Source organism: Neolamprologus brichardi, chromosome 3 (genome assembly GCF_056152115.1).
Source record: "Neolamprologus brichardi isolate AB-2024 chromosome 3, ASM5615211v1, whole genome shotgun sequence".
NCBI classification, from domain to species: domain Eukaryota; kingdom Metazoa; phylum Chordata; class Actinopteri; order Cichliformes; family Cichlidae; genus Neolamprologus; species Neolamprologus brichardi.
This window is the reverse complement of record NC_142106.1, coordinates 32,414,276-32,432,617: the sequence shown is the minus strand read 5'-3', so window position 1 is coordinate 32,432,617 and position 18,342 is coordinate 32,414,276. Positions and strand designations below refer to the sequence as shown.

General features: G+C 44.9%; 2 protein-coding genes and 1 non-coding gene across 3 annotated transcripts; 2 read left to right on the top strand and 1 right to left on the bottom strand.

Annotated features, from left to right (window-relative positions):
- Window positions 1-1,234: 1,234 nt before the first annotated feature.
- Window positions 1,235-3,241, bottom strand: mrpl52 (mitochondrial ribosomal protein L52). The gene is made up of 5 exons (XM_006809326.3): window positions 3,178-3,241; window positions 2,855-2,924; window positions 2,461-2,528; window positions 1,594-1,658; window positions 1,235-1,520 (listed from the first exon to the last, which is right to left on the bottom strand). Exons 1-5 carry the CDS (start codon window positions 3,209-3,211, stop codon window positions 1,368-1,370), a joined length of 390 nt encoding a protein of 129 aa, XP_006809389.1. The 5' UTR covers window positions 3,212-3,241; the 3' UTR covers window positions 1,235-1,367.
- Window positions 1,797-1,870, top strand: trnan-guu (transfer RNA asparagine (anticodon GUU)). The gene has a single exon. It is a non-coding gene; the product is annotated as a tRNA-Asn (tRNA).
- A 5,558-nt stretch (window positions 3,242-8,799) lies between the features above and the next one.
- ajuba (ajuba LIM protein) lies at window positions 8,800-17,662 on the top strand. Its single transcript, XM_006809327.3, has 8 exons — window positions 8,800-11,611; window positions 14,294-14,395; window positions 14,579-14,646; window positions 14,776-14,838; window positions 16,141-16,271; window positions 16,477-16,528; window positions 16,911-16,979; window positions 17,064-17,662. Exons 1-8 carry the CDS (start codon window positions 10,036-10,038, stop codon window positions 17,193-17,195), a joined length of 2,193 nt encoding a protein of 730 aa, XP_006809390.2. The 5' UTR covers window positions 8,800-10,035; the 3' UTR covers window positions 17,196-17,662.
- Window positions 17,663-18,342: the final 680 nt, after the last annotated feature.

Below are 18,342 nucleotides of genomic sequence, written 5' to 3'. Positions count from 1 at the left end.
GTTGAGGAGAAAAGACATCCATGTGAAAAGACAGTGAGTCAAGAGAAAGAATGAGGAGCTCCATTTCTCACTGCCGGTGCAGTCGGGAGTCTTTTATGACCCAGGTGTGAGGATGTGTGAACTTAGAGTCACCTTGCTGAAATGTTTTGTTTTTTGTCTGTTAAGTCCCTCTGTGGTCTGCACCACGTCCTCCCACGCTGTAACACTACAAAGAGTCAGCTCCTTTGGTCAGCTGTATGAAAACGTTAAGACACAGAGGAGGTGGGGGGAGGTTCAGAGAAAAACTTCCCATCTTCCACGCAAAAGAATCTGCAACTCAGCGGCTAGCAGCCCTAATTACATGGGACTGTGCTGAAGTCTGCACAAGACCCGGGCAAAGAGAGAGAGACGGAGGCAAAATGTGAGGATGGGGGAAGAAAGGAGGGTGAGAAGACAGGCACAGAAGGGGGGGCTTACCTCATTTCGTAAATACTGAGTTTACAAGTCAAAATTGCAGCGAATTAATGCTGACTAAACAAAGGCACAGCTGCTCCTTTTAACAGCCAGGGTTGGATTTTGTGCCGTCTCACACGTTAAAACAGATTAAGGTCAGTGCAAATCTACCAGTGCTGAAACTCAACCGTCATCTTATTGGCTTTTTTAAGTGTTTCTGCATCTTCATTATCCACCTAAAAAACTTTGAGTCAACACCAAAAAGATCACTTTCCAAACTTCCTGCCAGAAACTCGCCTGCAGCCGGATAATCGTCTTTCCAGGCACCAGGCTTGCAGGAAGGGCCGATGAAAACCCCAGATTTTCCTTTTCCTTAGTGCATTCCCCAGGAAAAATAAAGAATGTGATCCTTTGACCATAAAGCTTAGTGTTATCATGACCTTGTGCTTTTATAGCTTGGATTTTTCTTAAACCTTATCTCACACAAATCAGCGTTTTAGTTTGGAGCAGGTCTCCCAGAGCCACTCAGGACTGAGGGGTTTGTCCTCGTCTTCAGCTAATGACACGGTTACTGCAGCGTGCCACGGTGTGAACCCCTCGCTCTGGTCCTGTATCACTGCTGCTTTATGTGTGCCAGCTCCTCCCTTTCTACTGCCAGCCCAGCAGTACTGCTCTGCACCCAGCCTCAGACAAAATGGCGTTTGAGCCAGCTCGCGTCCTCACAGAAGAGAAATGCTGCATTCTAGTGGAAGCAGATGCACATGAGCTGAGATGTTACCACAAGGAACCACGAATGCATGACAGAGTATAAAGAAGAAACATTTTATTGCATGAGTAGAGAAAAACACAAATGACAGAGCAGACGAAAACCCATCATAAATACATCCATCATCCTGAATATCAGCATGGAATATCAGAGTTAGGATAGTCGGCCTCTAACTTTGAGATTTCTTCTTCATTAGTAGTTTCCCTTTAGGTTTCAGCAAAAGAGACTTTTTGTGCTCCTCCATTCTTTTGGCCTCCTCCTGTTTCTCCCTCCACGTCTCCATCCCTCGGTCCACCTCCGAGTTCAGCATCACAATACGTCTCTGAGAAGAACAAGAGATGAACAGATGAGTGGGAGTGCTAAAGACGATAAGGAGGTTTTTATGTGACACTCACAGATAGAGCTTCTCTCTCTTGCCGCCTCCTCAGCTGGCCTTTCATTGGAGGTGCCGGCCGTCCATCTGTGCATATAAGAAGACAAAGTTGGCCGACAAGCAATGAGCTGGTGCAGCTTTGTCAAATAATTTCAGGCAAAATGCATTCAAAATTTATCAGGATAACAAGGAAAAAAACACAAAGAAACTTGCACATGACCAACAGTCTCTGTGGCGCAATCGGTTAGCGCGTTCGGCTGTTAACCGAAAGGTTGGTGGTTCGAGCCCACCCAGGGACGATGTCTTTTTGCTTAGAATTCAAGCAATATATATATATATTTTTTTTTTTTTACAGCTCATCCACCAGGATACTGCTGTAGACGCGGCTGCTTTGATTGCCAGGTGTCCTGATGAAAGCAACTGGAGCTCTCTGTGTGGAGATCTAAAAGCGTCTGGATCTCTCCACCCTGTGTGAGCCGTCAACGCTTTCTGGAGCATTTTAATCCAGTTATATGACAAAGATTAGCCTAACTGATGACCCTAAATTTGCTTTTTTTTATTTTAGTGTTTGCTTGTCTCCACATACTTAGTGCCTCCATGGTGTAGCAGTTTACACATTCACCTAAAAAGTGAAAGAACCCTGCTTTGATATCAGGAGGACACATGAATCCCTTGTAGGATGCAGTCAGAGGATCATCTGCTATAAAAATCTTCCCAATCAAACACACAGAGCTACCCACTGTGTCAACCCTTTGTGAGTAAAACAGCAGACAAAAGTAGCTGCTTCTTCTGTTTTCCTTTATTTACATTTTAAATGATGTCCTGTAGATGGTCCACAAACAATACAGCTTTACAGATTTTTATTTTTCTCTATAAAAAATATAAATACCTGCAAATGACCAATCAGGCAGATCTGTCAGAGGCCCGTACTCTGTGCCGCTTCTAGCAAGTCCATGTCTGCAAGATAACACACGCTTCAATAAACCTGCACAGTCTCGTTTTTAAATGGTTTTCAGTTGTTACACATTTAACCTGACTCCATCCCAGGTTCTTAAAAACAAAGAAAAGATGAAACATCTGCATTTCTCCTCGTATACTTCATGCTGTTGTGATGCTGTGAGTGCAACCTTTATGTGTTATAATGAAGCTGCTGCTGACGACCATTCACTCCTGCCTGTGAGGCTGCTGTCAGGGTGTCTAAAGGTTTTAATTAAAGGTTTCATCCAGTCGATCAATCCACATTCAAACAGCTGAAATCTTTATTTAAATGACAGTGAACTCACTCTTTCCGCCACTTCTCTCCAGCCTGGACTCCACACGTTGTGCTGAACTGTCTGCTCGAGTACCTCAGCACTGAAAACAACATCACACACAAACAGTCACCTACACGAGCCCGTTTAATTAGATATGTGGCGTTTACGAGCAGGTACACGCACTGTTAGCATTAGCATTAGCTTTGCTCGTCAACATCACCGCGTTGACGCCGGTCACTCGCACAGGCAGGGAGCCTGGTAAAAGCAGGTTATTACAGCTACCACACTCAGCTTCAGCGATGAAACCGACTACACACACACAGGGAAATATGTGAGGATAACCTCTGTCTCACCTGAGCAGCACAACGTCCTTACGGGGGCCGCCATGTTGCCTGCACAATTTTGAGACTACCGCCAGGGGGCGCCAAAGACACACCGAGGTCCTGTTATTCACTTTGCCCCGTCATTCTTGTTTTTACACATCCATCAGTAAAAATCTCAAAATGTCGAATTACTATCTATAAATAGTGACAAAATAACTTGAAATTTTGATTTATTAAATCCAAATTATATTCTTCCTACTCATGGATTATGCTTTTTTTCCCAGTGGCATAAAAAAGCTTTCATGAAAAAAGTATATATAATATATTAAGCCTCGTTTTCCTCATTTGTAATAATGTAATTTCGAAATTATGGATTTTTTTTCCATTCAGACAGTGATTGATGGGGTTGGGAAGCTCATCTTGTAACCGGAAGGTTGCCGGTTTGATCCCCAGCTCTGTCTGTCGTTGTGTCCTTGGGCAAGACACTTCACCTACCGCCTGCTGGTGATGGCCAGAGGGGCCGATGGCGCGATATGGCAGCCTTGCTTCTGTCAGTCTGCCCCAGGGCTGCTGTGGCTACAACTGTAGCTTGCCTCCACCAGTGTATGAATGTGAGAGTGAATGAGTAGTGGAATTGTAAAGCGCTTTGAGGGTCTCGAAAAACTATATAAATGCAATCCATTATTATTGACAAGCAGCAAGACAATAAGACAATCTATGTGTCCAATAAAATATATACAAAAAATAAACGAATTAAATAAAGAAACTAATACATTAATTAAATTAATTTAACACATCTGAATTAAAATACATTCAAATAAATTGGACAGTAAGGTGTACATGCATAAAAAGTAATTTAAAACATTAAAGGTGTGTTCTTTGTTTCAAATGTTTCTCAACAATTGTATTTGAAATTAGGGGAAAGCACACAAGAAGTATAACTAATTAGAACATACTTTCAGGACTGATGTTCCCCCCTTACAGATGAAAATGTGACCTTAAACAAGCACGCACAACACCACACGGTGGGCTGTAAAAGGATCCTGGTATAAAACCTTGTTGGGGCCTTTTAGTAATGAGCTTGCAAGTATGCTTTAGGTCCCCAGCTTCCTTCACTAGTACAAAGACATGCATATGAAGTTAAACGGTTCATCTAAAGGTTTCAGTGGATGTGAGGTAAACAAAGTGATTGAAGTGTACAGAGAAAAGAGGTAAAGTATGAATGTGTGGTTGTGTGTGGATTGAGGGGTCAGCAGTTCATTCCACAGTTGCATAGCAGCAAATGAAATAAAGACTTATTCAGATCATTAGCACTGCTAAATGTATAAAAGAACTGTTAAAACTTTACACATGGTACATATCCCTCAATCTATGTGTGTTTAAAATGACCACAAAAAGCTGCCATACATGTGTCTGATGGAGTCTGGTGTGTGTACTCTGTGGTGGGAACACACGGGCAACAATGCAGACAGGAGAGGGGTAAATAGTGGCCCAGCAGCTCTCTTCTTCCCCTTGGGGGCCTTTAAGAGGTTAATCCAGCTGGAAACCTTTGCATTGGGACCATCGCAGCCCACCTGTGAAGGAAAGGTGCAGCTGTAAGTAACAACTTTAATGGCTGCAGCTCATGTTGTTGTTAATGCTTCCACGCAGCATTTCTGTTTAATGTGGCACCTGTGCTTTTTCTTGCTGGAAGTGCAGATATGTGCCGGGGAAATTGGTTACAGCACACTTTTCTTGTGTGATCACGGTTTATGGATGGCGTGGTCGGTGCTGGCATATCAAAGGCACGACAAGGTGATGAAGCAAGACATCTGGGAATGTTTAGCAGGCTGATTTCTTTTCATCCCCATCGTACTCGCTGACTTCAAACCAGTCAGGCCTCTGTGGTCATCCCGTGGCGCTCCACGTCTGAGGAGCACCTGCTTCTTGAGTGAGTGCAACGCCACTTATAATGAGGTTATAATGGAAATGAATAGGAGTGAGATCTTTCAAAGAACAGCTTTGGTGATTTATTCATTTTTTAGCATGTCAGATGTGATAAGAGCAGTAAAAAACAGGTTTTTCATGCTTTGATCCCGCACAAGGTTAGCCTTAATGTGAGATCAGCTGACCCACAGCTGGGGCCTTTAAAGCACAAAAAGGGGGAAACATTGAAAACTAAGTGTCCAAAACATCAAAGGAACAATTATATTAGTTCTCTGTGCCTCCAATTTTAAGGTAAGTATGATTACCATTGTTCATTAAACTTTTTGTGTTTGCTTTGGTAAGTGTTGCCATTTTTCTCGTTCCCTCAGCCCAACTGTTCACACCTCCCTGAACCTGCAGGTTTCTTCCTGTTAAAAGGGAGTTTTTCTTTCCTGCTGTCGCAGCACCCATATTATTTTAGGACCTCTAACCTTACAATATGAAGCTTGTTGAGGTGACTGATGTTGCGTTTTGGTGCTGAATAAATAATCCGAACCTAATTGAATTTAGAACATGTTGCCTGTAAAATAAAGTGTAGGCCTAACAAGCTCATAGGCTTAAATCTCCACATTTTTTCAGTCTTACTTTTTTTAAAAAAAACAAAACAAAATGCTCATAAAATTACCAAAATCAACATTTGGGAAAAGCTGATGGTCTTTGCCAGAAACTTGAGGTTGTGGGGCACCTCGCAGCTGTGTTTGTTCTATTTGCAGCTACCTTTTAAGAGAAATAATACAAATAGTGAGTGATTTATATACACAGTGATGGAGATAGATGGGCCTGCACTTCACGTGCCTGTCTGTAATCATTACCGGCAGAGCACGGCCGCTCTCGCAGCTCTTCAAAGTGCTGTTTTTGTATGAACAGCACCGACACTAAGCCCTGAAGAATTTCTCTGTTAGCTTTGCAGACAAGTTCCCACTCGCAGCCGTGAGGCGAGCGCCAGAGGTTGCCAGAGGTTGCTGCAAGGTACTCCGGTGAAACCCGCAGGAGCTGCGATGGGATCCGTGTGGAAGAGATCTGAGGGGCATATATTTAAAAATAAAATAAACTGAAAGGTCAGCGAGCCTCCTGCAAACACAGCAGCGGGGTCGCATACAGCCGGACTGTGTTTGGGTTTGCTGTGTTTTTTAGTGTTTCCGTCAAAGTGCCGCAAATCGGCCGGAATCCGCGCAGCCTAATGCCGGGTAGTCCTGAAATAGCAGCGGGATGTTTACTCTGTATCGTCCTTGGAGAGCTCAGACACGCTGAAAAAATTTACCGGCCGCCTCACCGCGCCGTGTCCTTCCGCGCATTCCACAGGCTGGTGGTACAACAAAGTAGGCCCGTTGCCTCAACGACGCGGATCCACTTGCTGTGACTCTAATGTGCAACAACACGTGATTATAAATGTTAAACAGGGCCAGAGAGGCGCTCTGAGTCAAAACAGAGGCTTCTTAATGAACTACAAGCAACTGGGAAACATTAGGGATGTATATCCTTGAAGCTAAGAGCTTATTATTACGGTGTTGATGCATTAATGTGCAGGGAGAGCGAGGTGGTGCTTGTTCCCGAAAATATACGTGCTTTTGGTTGTGCTTTAACAGCATGAAGTTGAAAAAATAAAGAGGAAGTCTTAATTTCAAAGGTAACTAGTAAATATTGGTGTCAGTTAAAGTGAAGAAGTGAAAAAAACTGCAGTATGTCACTCTTATTTTGAAGTAGACAAGTCCAAGTGGCCTACACTCTCAATGTGTATTTCAGTGTAGTCACTTTCCATTACTGCTTTGTAACATTAGGATTTACAGCTGGCGCTACAGTAAACTGCACAGGGCCGTGGTTTTGGTTACAGTCAGCCTATATGAGCACAGACAAAATGAGGGTATTTCTGAAAACAGGACTGTTTATATTGTTGGTTTGGCTTGGTGGTCATTTCACAGTTTAAGCTTGTGCCAAGCCACAACCACATGAATACGTGTGTATCCAGAGCTCCATCACAAAGCTAACCTAATGGCTAGAAGCGCTTCGGGGCAGGTTAACCCTCTCAGGGGCCCCCAGGGTGGGGGGGTCCTGTTTATGCTTCTCCTGGAGCCAAGTGTATTAGTCAGTGAAAGTCAAAAAACAGGCCAATTATAAAATAAACTAATATATTAAAGAATAAATGAAGACTTAAATGAAGCTAAGCAAGCATGAACATGTGCCCCTGTTTTACCACCTCATGTGCAATAGTCCTGTGGGGATGCATTTAGACCTCTTTACTTTGTTGAAATGTGATTTTTGCCCCCCAAAAAATGTCTGATTTGACCTTTAAAACACTGTAATGTACAACAATGTCACTTCCGTGGACTCATACACCAGTGCTAAAATGATCTAAGTAAAATTACTCCTTAAGTTTATACCACTTAGCTACATTTTAAAAGCAAATATTGAACTTTTTAAACCAGAACATCTCTTTGGTAGCTTATATAACACATATAAAGTAAGCAGTGAATTTTAGTGTCATAGCTGAAGCTACAGTTGAACAGCCTGAATAATTATGTTTACACCTACCTAATGAATTGGTACTTATTGTTTGAATAAACCATTATTTTTATGCATTGCTGCATGACTGATGTAAGCACAAAGATTAAACTAAGATGAATTGAACCCTATTTACTTTATTGAATTTTATTTTTCAGGAAGTGTCTAATTTGAGCATTAAAACGGTGCAGTTGTAGAAGTATGTGATTTTACTGGACTTAAACCAGTGGTGAACAAATAAATACAAGTTAACTAAATTTTTAAGGCAAATATTGCTCTCTTAGGGAGCTTATGTAATCAATAATAAAATAGTTGACTAAGTTTAGGTAGTATATCAAGCAGATCACTTCACTAGCAGCCAGAATAATTATGTTTGCACTTTAATAAATAACAGCCTATTGTTAAAATAATCTTTTAAAAAAAAAAAAAAAAAATGAAAGTAGAGCATAGCTATATGACGGATTTAAGCGTATTTTATTGTCCAGTGCTTATAAAGTAAATGCAGTGTTGAATTGTGGAGCTGCTCCCTTGACCTACTCTGATGACTACTTCCACCACTTTAGACATTACCTCAGTGGTTCCTAAGGCCTTGGGTGAGGCTGAAGTCTTCATTTAAAAAGTCAGAAACTGAATAGAAACATTTTTCAATCTATTTTTGTTTAAAGATTTAGTTACAGGAAACTTTAAAACAAAAAAACAAACAGTTTTAGCTTGGCTCGATTATTTTTAAGTGTTCTTTTTATATTATTATGATGTTTATTAAATGTTGAGTATGTAGTTGTGTAGAGACGGTCTCGCTGGCGTTATCCTGTGTGGAGTTTTGCGTTATGAATGACGACACAGCATGTCTGGTAAAAAGGTGTTCCGGCCTTGTTGGGGGATACGAGCCGCCGTTTAGAATGCGTTAAGTCGAACGCACTAATCACACGCAGTGTAACGGTCGCGATGTTCCGCCTTCAATATAAAAGCCGTTAAACTAACGCTTTCAACACAGAGGCTATCAAATCCGATTTTGTGGGGTTGTAAACTACAAAATTGCACTTTAAACGTTACTCGAAAGCACTGTTTCGTATCTGGGACAAACCCATGCTACAAAGGCGCTCCTGTTATCCTCTTGCTTGAGTAAAACATAACACGTGTCTGGAGGGGGTTTATTTTGAAAAAACGTAACCGGAACTAGCTTGGTCGCGCTTTCGTTAGCCTGACGACGTTGTGGGCGAAGGGGGAGGTAAGTAATTATTTAGGGGGAAGAAAGAAAGAAACAAAGTTGTCGACTGTGCAGTGCTCACGGGGAGGGATTTTTATTTATCACGAGCGGCTCTTTTAGTCCTGCACCGGCCTGCTGGGGGTTGATTCGAGTGTAACGGCGCGCCGGTTTTCCCCTCAGTTCCTGCTGTCCTCCCAAACTTCCCCGCTGCTTTCCTACCGAGTCCCGCACAGGATTTCTCCTTTGAAAACGGGAATGATAAAAGGAGTCGAGCACAGGCGGATGGACGGAGGAGTGTAAAGCCAGTGCGGTGTGTGCGCTTTCCGTTGGCTCGCTTACAGCTAAAATACGCCTTTTCTGTCATTATTTTCCCTCCTCCGAGCAACTTTTCCCCCTGAGATGAATGGCAGAAGTCGGGTGAGTCGACTATCTGGGAACAAGCGGATTTCTCCTTTTCTCGTCTACACTGGACCCACATGAAGAGGTGATAGCCTGCATCCTGCTGAACCTCTCTCTCCCTCGCTCTCTCTCTCTCTCTCTCCCCCCGCTTTGTGCTTCGTTAAGAGGAAATTCAAACCCCAGACTGGAGGAGATCCGCGATAGCAGCCCGAGACTTGGCTCGAGTGTATTTAAGTCTTCTTTTTAAAAACTTTAAACAGAGACCATGCAGCTGTGGAGCCACATGAGGGTCCACAAAGGAGGCCCTCTGCGATCATAGGTCCACGCAGAAGTCTCCTGGATGTCTGTCTCTCCCGTTTCCTGACTGGATTGAATTGTGTTAGTCATTTTTTTGTACTCCAATGGATTCTTCCTCACCACAGCCTACCTGTACCTGTGGATTTACCACATGAGGGCAGCCAGGTGACTCACAGGACTCAAGTCATGTAACCACCCTGTAATGTCTTAAAAGTTTTTATTTATCTGCTCTTTTTTTGTATTTATTGTATCTGTATAGAAGGGGTCCTGCTTTTGTTTTTGTTTTGTAGCTTTGAGCTAGATTCGAGGCCAGTTTTTAATTTCTTGTTACAGATTTTATTGTAGCCATCACAAGGGAAAAACTGTAGATTTCAGTCTTTGTTCTGCTGTACGTCCACTCACACTGTATTTGAGTGCAGTACTCTGTAACATTTAAAAAAAAAGAGAGAGGGGGGAGTTGCTGTAAGACTTGACTTTGCCCAGGCAGGTGTGTGTGAGAGGGAGCACAGGAAGGCTTAATCATGGACAGGCCGATAAGCAAGCTGCTGGAGAAGCTGAAGCTAACGGACTCGGGGAGTGTGAAATTCAACGTGTCGAAGAAAAAGCACGACTCCTCCAGCAACTCCAATAACAGCAACGCCAACGCCGGCGTCCCTGTGGGCGGCAGCGGAGGAGGGGGCAGCGTTCTGCCGCTGGCTCCCAGCTCTGCAGCTGCCTTGCCCGCAAGACCCGGCCAGTTCCCGCTTGCCTCGGCAACCACAAGTGATCCATGTGTGCCAGCAAGTGGGAGAGGAGGAGGAGGCACAGGAGGAGGAGGAGGAATGGGGTTGACTTCCTCTCAGCTCCTCACCACACCATCTACTTCCTCCACAGTGGGCACCATCCCCCCAGATGTTGAGCAACCGCCTCACCCCTCTACCTTGGCACCGTTGAGGCGTCCTTCCTCTCAGCAGCGGGCTTCCTGCTACCTGGGTGAAGGTGTAGATTCCCACCTTAGGCGTGAGTCCGGCCTGAGTCCCGAGTGCGACCCCATGGGAGCGTTCGGCTCCAAGGTGTCCCTCAATCAACGTCGATACTCATTGGAGCTTCAGCAGCTGGTCCAACGACAGCAGCTCCTGTCCCAGCCGCCTCCACTCTCCATCCCGCCACCATACCCTGCTGCCGCGGGCTATGGATCGGCGCCCAGAGGCGGCGGAGGCGGCTTGGCTGAGCCCAGCTACCTCTCTGAGCCTGAGCGGCACAAACGCCTGTCTCTCCAGGAAACCCTGTTCTACAAGCGGCTGAGCACAGGCAACGATCTGTGGGAGAGCACCCGGCCGGCATCCCTCTCTCATCCACCACATCGCCCATCTGATATGAGCGGAGGAGGTGTAGGAGGTGGAGGCCTCTTTTACCCGCCAGGGCCAACCCTGAGTCCGTGCTCATCCTTCAGCTTCCAGGAGTCCGTGCTGGTCAGTCCCAGGTCCAGCTTTGCCTCCAGCACGGCCAGCGGAGGAGGAGGAGGGAGTCCCATGGGGAGCCGCTGCAGCAGCAACCGGACCAGTGGCATCAGTCTCGGCTACGACTTGCGCTATTCTGCATCCGGAGGCCTCCCTACCCAGCAGCAGTCCCCATCTGTGCCGACCGGAGGCTCTGCAACTGGATACGGAGTCCCGGGCAGGGCCGGAGTGACCCCCGTAGAGGCCTGGACTCAGTACCTGGAGGCAGGGATACGTTCAGGTGTGTACGATAGCCGTCACTCCTACCCGCCTGCGGTTGGGAGTCCCGCGGCAACGTGTTATCAGACAGCTCCAGATTGGTGGGAAGAGCAGCAGGCGGGCGTACGAGGCAAAGATCCAGGCACGATGGGAGAGAGGGCCCGATACTCAGACCTGCCCGGCACCCGATACCAGGAAGAGCTGACCCGACTTCTGCTGAGAGATGCTGCGCTGGAGGGCGATGGGCTGCTGGAGGGCCTGATGCTGAAGGAGCAGGCTCTCAGCCTGACGCCTCACGCCAAATCGGGCGTCACGCCAGCAGGAGGGCTGGCCAAACCTCAGGAGGAGCCAGGAGCCTTGCCTGGGAGAGAGGCAACAGAAAACCGGCAGGAGTTCTTTGGTGAGATCCTTTTTTTTTAAATTTTTTATTTTTTATAAATTTATTTTGCAAAACAAAAAGTAAAAGAAGCAAATCAGTGGGACTGGATGGAGATGGGCAGCTGTGTTTAACTTTAAAAACAGTAAAATCACATCCCTAACTCGAGCCAGCAGCCTCACTGCTCATCCATCCCCACGGCGTCCGCCCCTCACTGTGTTATTACTGTTGTCCTCACCGCCTGGTGTCGGATCACAGGTTTCTCTCTAAATGAAAGGGTTGTATGGATGGATGGACAGATTAATAGTTGAAAGAGTGTGTATGGATAGGTGGATGGTGCCACAGAACCTGCAGAGACATGCAGGGTCATAACACACAAAGCATTAAAGGAGTGGAGAAGGGGAGGGGGGAGGAGGGGAAAGAAAGAAAAAACATCAGCCAGGCTTCAGAAACCGAGATGCAGACAAGTAGACGTGTTTGACCGGAGAGAGGAAAGAAAATCAGTGCGCTAAAAGATACGCACGGTTGTCAGCTGATGTTTGCACATCTTGCCAATTTGCCACAGTGGTGCGCGCACAGAGGGCTAATGCAGCGGATCTGCACGGCGATTAAAGTGCAAAATTCTGCTGTAACACTCAGACATAAATTACATGGTTCCATATAAACACAGCTCCAGCCATTACTGAGTCACACAAGATTAGGGCTCCAGTTCTCTCAGTGTGTGTGTGTGTGTGTGTGTGTGTGTGTGTGTGTGTGTTAGGATGGCTAGATGAATGTGCGTATGTCTCTGTGTGTATATTGTTTCTTTGTGGCAGGGTGTGTCCCCCCCCCCTTTGAGTGACTTCAGGCCACAGTAACGCAGTGTGTGTGTGAGTCATGTGTATATGTGTGTGTGTAATGCTGCCTTGGCGTGTGCAGGGGTGGTGTGCCTTAGCCTGTTTTTCAGCTCAGGTATGTGTGCCTGGAGGGGACATACAATACTGTATTCCTCTCAGCCATTAGCGAGGAATCAGAAGCTCTGAGCCGTGAAGACAGACGCCCTGAGCTCAGCTCGGCAGCACACACCTGTGTTCAGGTGTAAAGCTGAATAAAATTTTTAAAAAAAATAAACGCAGTAATAATGAAAAAAGAAAGTAAAAATGGAAGAAGAGGAACATAAACTGGACAGATGTCGATTTATAGCTTTTAAGCTTCACTCTTTCACACTCATTTTGTACATGCTCAGAGTTTCCAGCATGGAGGGCGGCATGTGTGCGAGTGTGTGAGCCAAAAGTTCAGGCTTCAGGCTGCTATAAATGCGTTTCAGCGAGTGTTGTTTTATTTTAATAGGATGTGGCTCAGAGCATAGAAAGCTTCTGTTTGTCAGGGGCAGTCAATCAGAAAAAAGCAGGAAGAGAATGAACCGAGGGGCCACACAGACCCAGTATAAGATAAGTAAGGATTATTTTGAGCTGTGACTCATGCAAAGCTGTTCTAGTAGAGTCCTATAATTAAAACAAAATGGAAATAAGAATAACAGGTCCACCTTAAACACCTCATGATGTGAAAAGAACAAGGTGTAGTCACACAAATGTAGTCATGTGATGTGTCTATTGATTAGTTTTAAGTCACGAAAGGAGAGCAGATGTAGTTCAAAGTGTGACATTTGTCATTTTCTTTGGTTTCAACTTGACTTTTGTGCCCCTAGTGAGCTTTATTTTGAAAAACCCTTTGTTTTTAAACCCTAAGTTCAGTCTTCTCTTTCCCTTCTTTTCAGTGAGTAATGTCAACCCCGCTTTCTTTTCCATCTCTTTCTATATGCAGCCGTTTTCATACATTATATTTAAAGTTTCGGCTCTTTGGTTTTTGGCTTTGGCACCGGCTCATGCCCCTTCCTAAATATCGGAGGGATTGTCCAAGCTCGCAGAAGCAGGGTGTAGGAATTCTTGATTTGTGTGGCACTCCCTGCGCCACATTAGAAAGGAGAAGGGGAAAAAAAGCTCAGACCAACCCTTAAATGGATCACAGAAAGAGTGATGCGCAGGCCACCACATTTCTGCTTTACATTTGATTGTGGAATGAGGTTAGAGACAAACAGGCTCATTTTTTGAAGCTTTTTCACAGGAGTAACACTGATTACTTGCATTTCTTTTTTTGTTGGACCATTTTGCTTGGTTATCTTCAGTATTTCAGCCCCAAAAAATGCCACCAAGCTTCTTGTTTCTTAGCCACTGGCCAGCAATTTAAGGAAAGCTGCACAAGCGTTAATTTCTATTAGTTTTGTCGTTGCTTGCTTTGTAGTTTTGGCCCCCAGCATGGCAGGGGGAAGGAAAAAAAGGGCTATGATGTTAAATCTCCAAATTGCTCTAAATGTGGGGGGTTTAAGTTTAAATTTAAAGGCAGGCCTCGGTCTCCAAACTCCAGAAGAAAGAATCGTCTATGTTCTGGAGAAGCTGCCAAGAAGTCAGATCCGGCGGAGTTTCCCTTTAATAACAGAGAGGCTCGGCAGACACTCATGAGTGGATGAGCAAACAGGCTGGCATGGGTAACGAGGTTTTAACTGTGTGAAAATCCCCTAGGTGGTGCGAACGAGAGGATTTACAAGTGTTGACACTTTGTGTGGAGTTGGATTTCAGACACATTCTCCAGGAATGCGTCGTAAACAGAGCGCTGAGAGCCCCCGCCGAGCCATTGCTCCCGACTAAATGCGCGTTTGTGTCCCGGCAGGAACCTGCGTGAAGTGTGGGAAAGGAGTGTACGGGGCGGATAACGCCTGCCAGGCTCTGGAAAACCTCTATCACACTCGCTGCTTCACCTGCGTGTCCTGCGGTGAGTACGGCTTCCCCCCACCCACGCACACAGACACACACCTGACCAAACACAGCAATGATGATCAGGCTTAATGATGAATTTGTGCCACCGCCACACCTTCTGCAAACGCCCTCTTTGAAGCATTTACCACAAAAATGTGCAGATTGAATTATGCTGAGTCACCTCTGCCCCCATCTGCAGGACGCACCCTGAGAAACAAGGACTTCTACAATGTCAACGGCTCTGTGTACTGTAAAGAGGATTATATGGTAAGAGTCGAGGCCGAGGCTTGTTTTGTCATCCGCCTCTCTCACACACAAACACACTCAGACGTGCTCGGAGTCGGTTTGGGGGGAATTGAGGTTGCGATATTAGTAATCTCTTTGTTTTAATTACAGTTTTCGGGATTCCAGGCGGCTGCGGAGAAGTGTAGCGTGTGTGGCCACCTTATTCTCGAACAGGTGAGGGCTCTGTGTGAGTGTGTGAGAACCAGCACACCAAAAACCTCCCAAACATTTGGAAGAACTCAGAAGAAACGCTCTAATCTTTAATCTTCCTTTTAGTTATTTACATCCAACGTTTCCCATAATGTCTTCGAAGAATCCCTCGGAGAGTAGAGAAATTCAGTGACGTCCTTCTGTTGGCTGCTCGTTGGTTTCCCACGACAGATTTTCCCTGGAATGTTTGCCTTGGGTTTTTGATAAAGGGAAAAAAAATGGCTCTGCAGTGATTATCTTAAAACTTTTCACCATATTTGAACCACATAATACCCATAATATAAATAGCAGGCTGTCACTGTGTCTGTGATCCACAAGCATTATTTTCTGCATCAGTGGCTCGAAAACTTGTTGGTGCAACAGTGTTGAGAGGGGAAAAATGCATTCCTGCTGGACTCGGGAGCTTAATTGGAAACACTGCTGCTTAAAGTATAACATTCAAGTTAATAAAGTTTATTCTTTTGTCTCCTGTTGAACGCTGTCTGGTCTCTGCTGGATTACTGATTGAAAGTGGAGGATGTTGGCAGGACAGTGTGGTAATGCTAAACCTATTATTACCTGAGTCTGATGCTCTTTTTGGCTTTATGAGAAGTCCCCCTTCCCCTTTACTTTTTAAATATGGCACCAAATCACTCGAGACTTTAATGCATTACAGAAAGAAAACCAGTAATCATCTATGTGCAAGGGACTGACAACAATGGGGACAAAAAAACCTCACTTTTAACTGGAAGCTGTCCCCAAGTAGCTAGAAAATGCTAAACAGAAGAGCCACGGTGCAAAGGGAGCTGGAGTAGAGGGCTGTGACAGGATGTCATCATTAATGGCTGTACTGTTTAGCTGGCTGTGTGAGTCTTTGACTGGTGGGGGGAAAAAATCACTGCTATTTGAAAATATTCAGAACAGCTTCAAGGTTTGTATTCTTTTATTTGTTTTTTGAGCAACCAGATTGTACTTTCTGGTCAGAGACATGTTTGCTTTTGATGCCATTATACTCAAGATGAGGGAGATATCGTCAAAGCTGGGCGGCCTACATCAAATCCGATGTAGTCTGTTTTGATGTAATCTGCTTTGTTTGGAGGAAGAAGAAACGGAAGACTAGAAAAAGTAAAACCTAACAAAATTTTCTCTGTTCCTTTTATGCTCATACATACACACACATCCTTCACAATAGCCAACCACTCCCTTGCAGTTGGTGGATCCTTATCCAGCCTTTGATATTTTTATTTTTTTAACTTAAATCTTAGATCTGGTTGTTCTCACCCTCAGATCCTGCAGGCTCTTGGGAACTCGTACCATCCCGGTTGTTTCCGCTGTGTGGTGTGCTCCAAGGCTCTGGATGGGGTGCCTTTCACCGTTGACCAGCACAGCAAAATTTACTGCGTTGCAGACTACAACAAGTGAGTATTGTACCCGAGCACAAAACGATCAGACTGGAGCCTTTGCTGGACAAATCCTGGTCCCTGGGCCTTATGTTTGACACTCCTGCTATAAGAGCTTCAGCTGTTCTGTACTGAAGATGTTATGAAGTTTGAGGTTTGCATATTTAACATTTTGCAGAATGTGCTGCTGCTTAAAAATAACTGCTCCTGTGTCTCACTGCAGGACTTTTGCCCCGAAGTGCGCTGCCTGTTTACAACCCATCTTGCCTACTGAGGTGAGTAACGCTGACCTATCTCGTACTGTTCCTCTTCCTACCATTTAAGCGCCCATCTGGTTAAGCCTTCCCTCCTAGAAGGCCCCATCTGCTCTGATTGGTCAGCTGGCCTGGTTAAAAAATGAGCTGTGGCTTGCACTCATGAACCGTGAGTGTAGACACTGCCCTCTAAAAGCTGCTGTGTCACAACACTTTGGATTCAGCGGATGTATGTTTGAACCAGAATCTGTCCCACAGCAAGGAATTAGCATAACTCAGGAGAGAAGTGTTCATAATTTACTTTGTTTTGGGCAGTTTTCCAAACTTTACACAGCAGTGTGACACTGAACAGGCAGGAAAGCACTGGAAACGTGGCTCTGCTGACCTCTGTTTGCTGTTTCAGGGCAGTGAAGACATCCTCAGGGTCGTGTCTATGAACAAAGACTACCACTTTGAGTGCTACCACTGTGAGGTAAGTGACGACTTAACGTTTCTGACTTTGTTTTGAAGCGAAGCCACAGCTGACCTCGCCCCGTCTCCTCTCTTCCACCCTCAGGAGTGCGGCAAGCAGCTCTCCGATAAGCCCGGCTCGCAGTGCTTCCCTCTGGACTCCCACCTCCTCTGCCACTCGTGCCATGTGAACAGAGTGTGCGCCACACATAACGTCCCCCCTCACAACACACACTGATCGGCTTCTATGCAGCTGTAGATTTATTTTTATGTAAAAGCTGGTCTTAATATGCTGTCCATTCCCCTCCCATTCGCTCTTTCTTTACAACAAACCTGCTGAGATTGAGATGTTTTCACACTTCACCTTTATTTTGTCTGACTTGGATCAGTTTCTGATTGCCACATGTACTGCCTGCTGTACTTCTTGTACTATTACTGTACAACAGTTAAAAGGGAACAGGAAAACTACTGCTTTTTTAATTCTTTACCCTAATGTGGCTACTGTTTGCTGTAGAGAAATGAGGGATTTTTTTGTTTTTGTACATACATTATTGCTATCAGAAGTTTTGCACTTAAATTTGACTTTACTGTAAGAGATTTGTTACGTGAATCTGTACAAGTTGGAAAAAACATTACTGTAATGATTATGTTGTAATAAATATTTTCTCTGCTCACACAGATTGTGTAGCTAGGTCAAAATTCAAAGAGGAGTCGTCGTGCTTTCTTGTTTCGTGTCTGTTTTGGCTGCTGCCTGTCGGGGTCACCACAGTGGATCATCTGCCTCCATCTCTAATATCCTGAAACTCCTCTGAGATATTCTTTTTGCATCCTCTGTCCCATATGTCCACTCTCTGTCCTCTGCACGTCTAAACCATCTTAAGCATGTCTCTATAATAACTGTCTCCAAACTGCTCACCCCTCCAGTCCATTCTACTCACTACCAGTGAAAATGTTCACACCTCCACCTTTGCCTCCTGTCTTTTTGTCAGGAGACAATGACACTGACCATACATCATAGCAGGTCTCATTACAATCTTGTAAACCTTGTCACAAATCACCCCTGACACTCCTCTACACCCACTCCACCCCGCCTTCACCTGTCTTGTGCACTGTCTATAGCTTTGAACGATTGACTCATCCACCTTTCTCCCTCTACAGGTGTTAACCTGTACAATTACAATGTGATCTGCAGTTAAGAGTCCACAGACACTCCTGCCTGACCTCTCAAAGCAAATATCACATCTGTATAGCTCCTTTTCCAGTATGAAGCCACACTACTGCTCACCGATCATCACTTCAGTCTTACTTAAACATGACCAAAATGTTCAGGTAATGAAGACACAATTATATTTAAGAAAAAAAAATCCCCATGAACCAAAACCCCT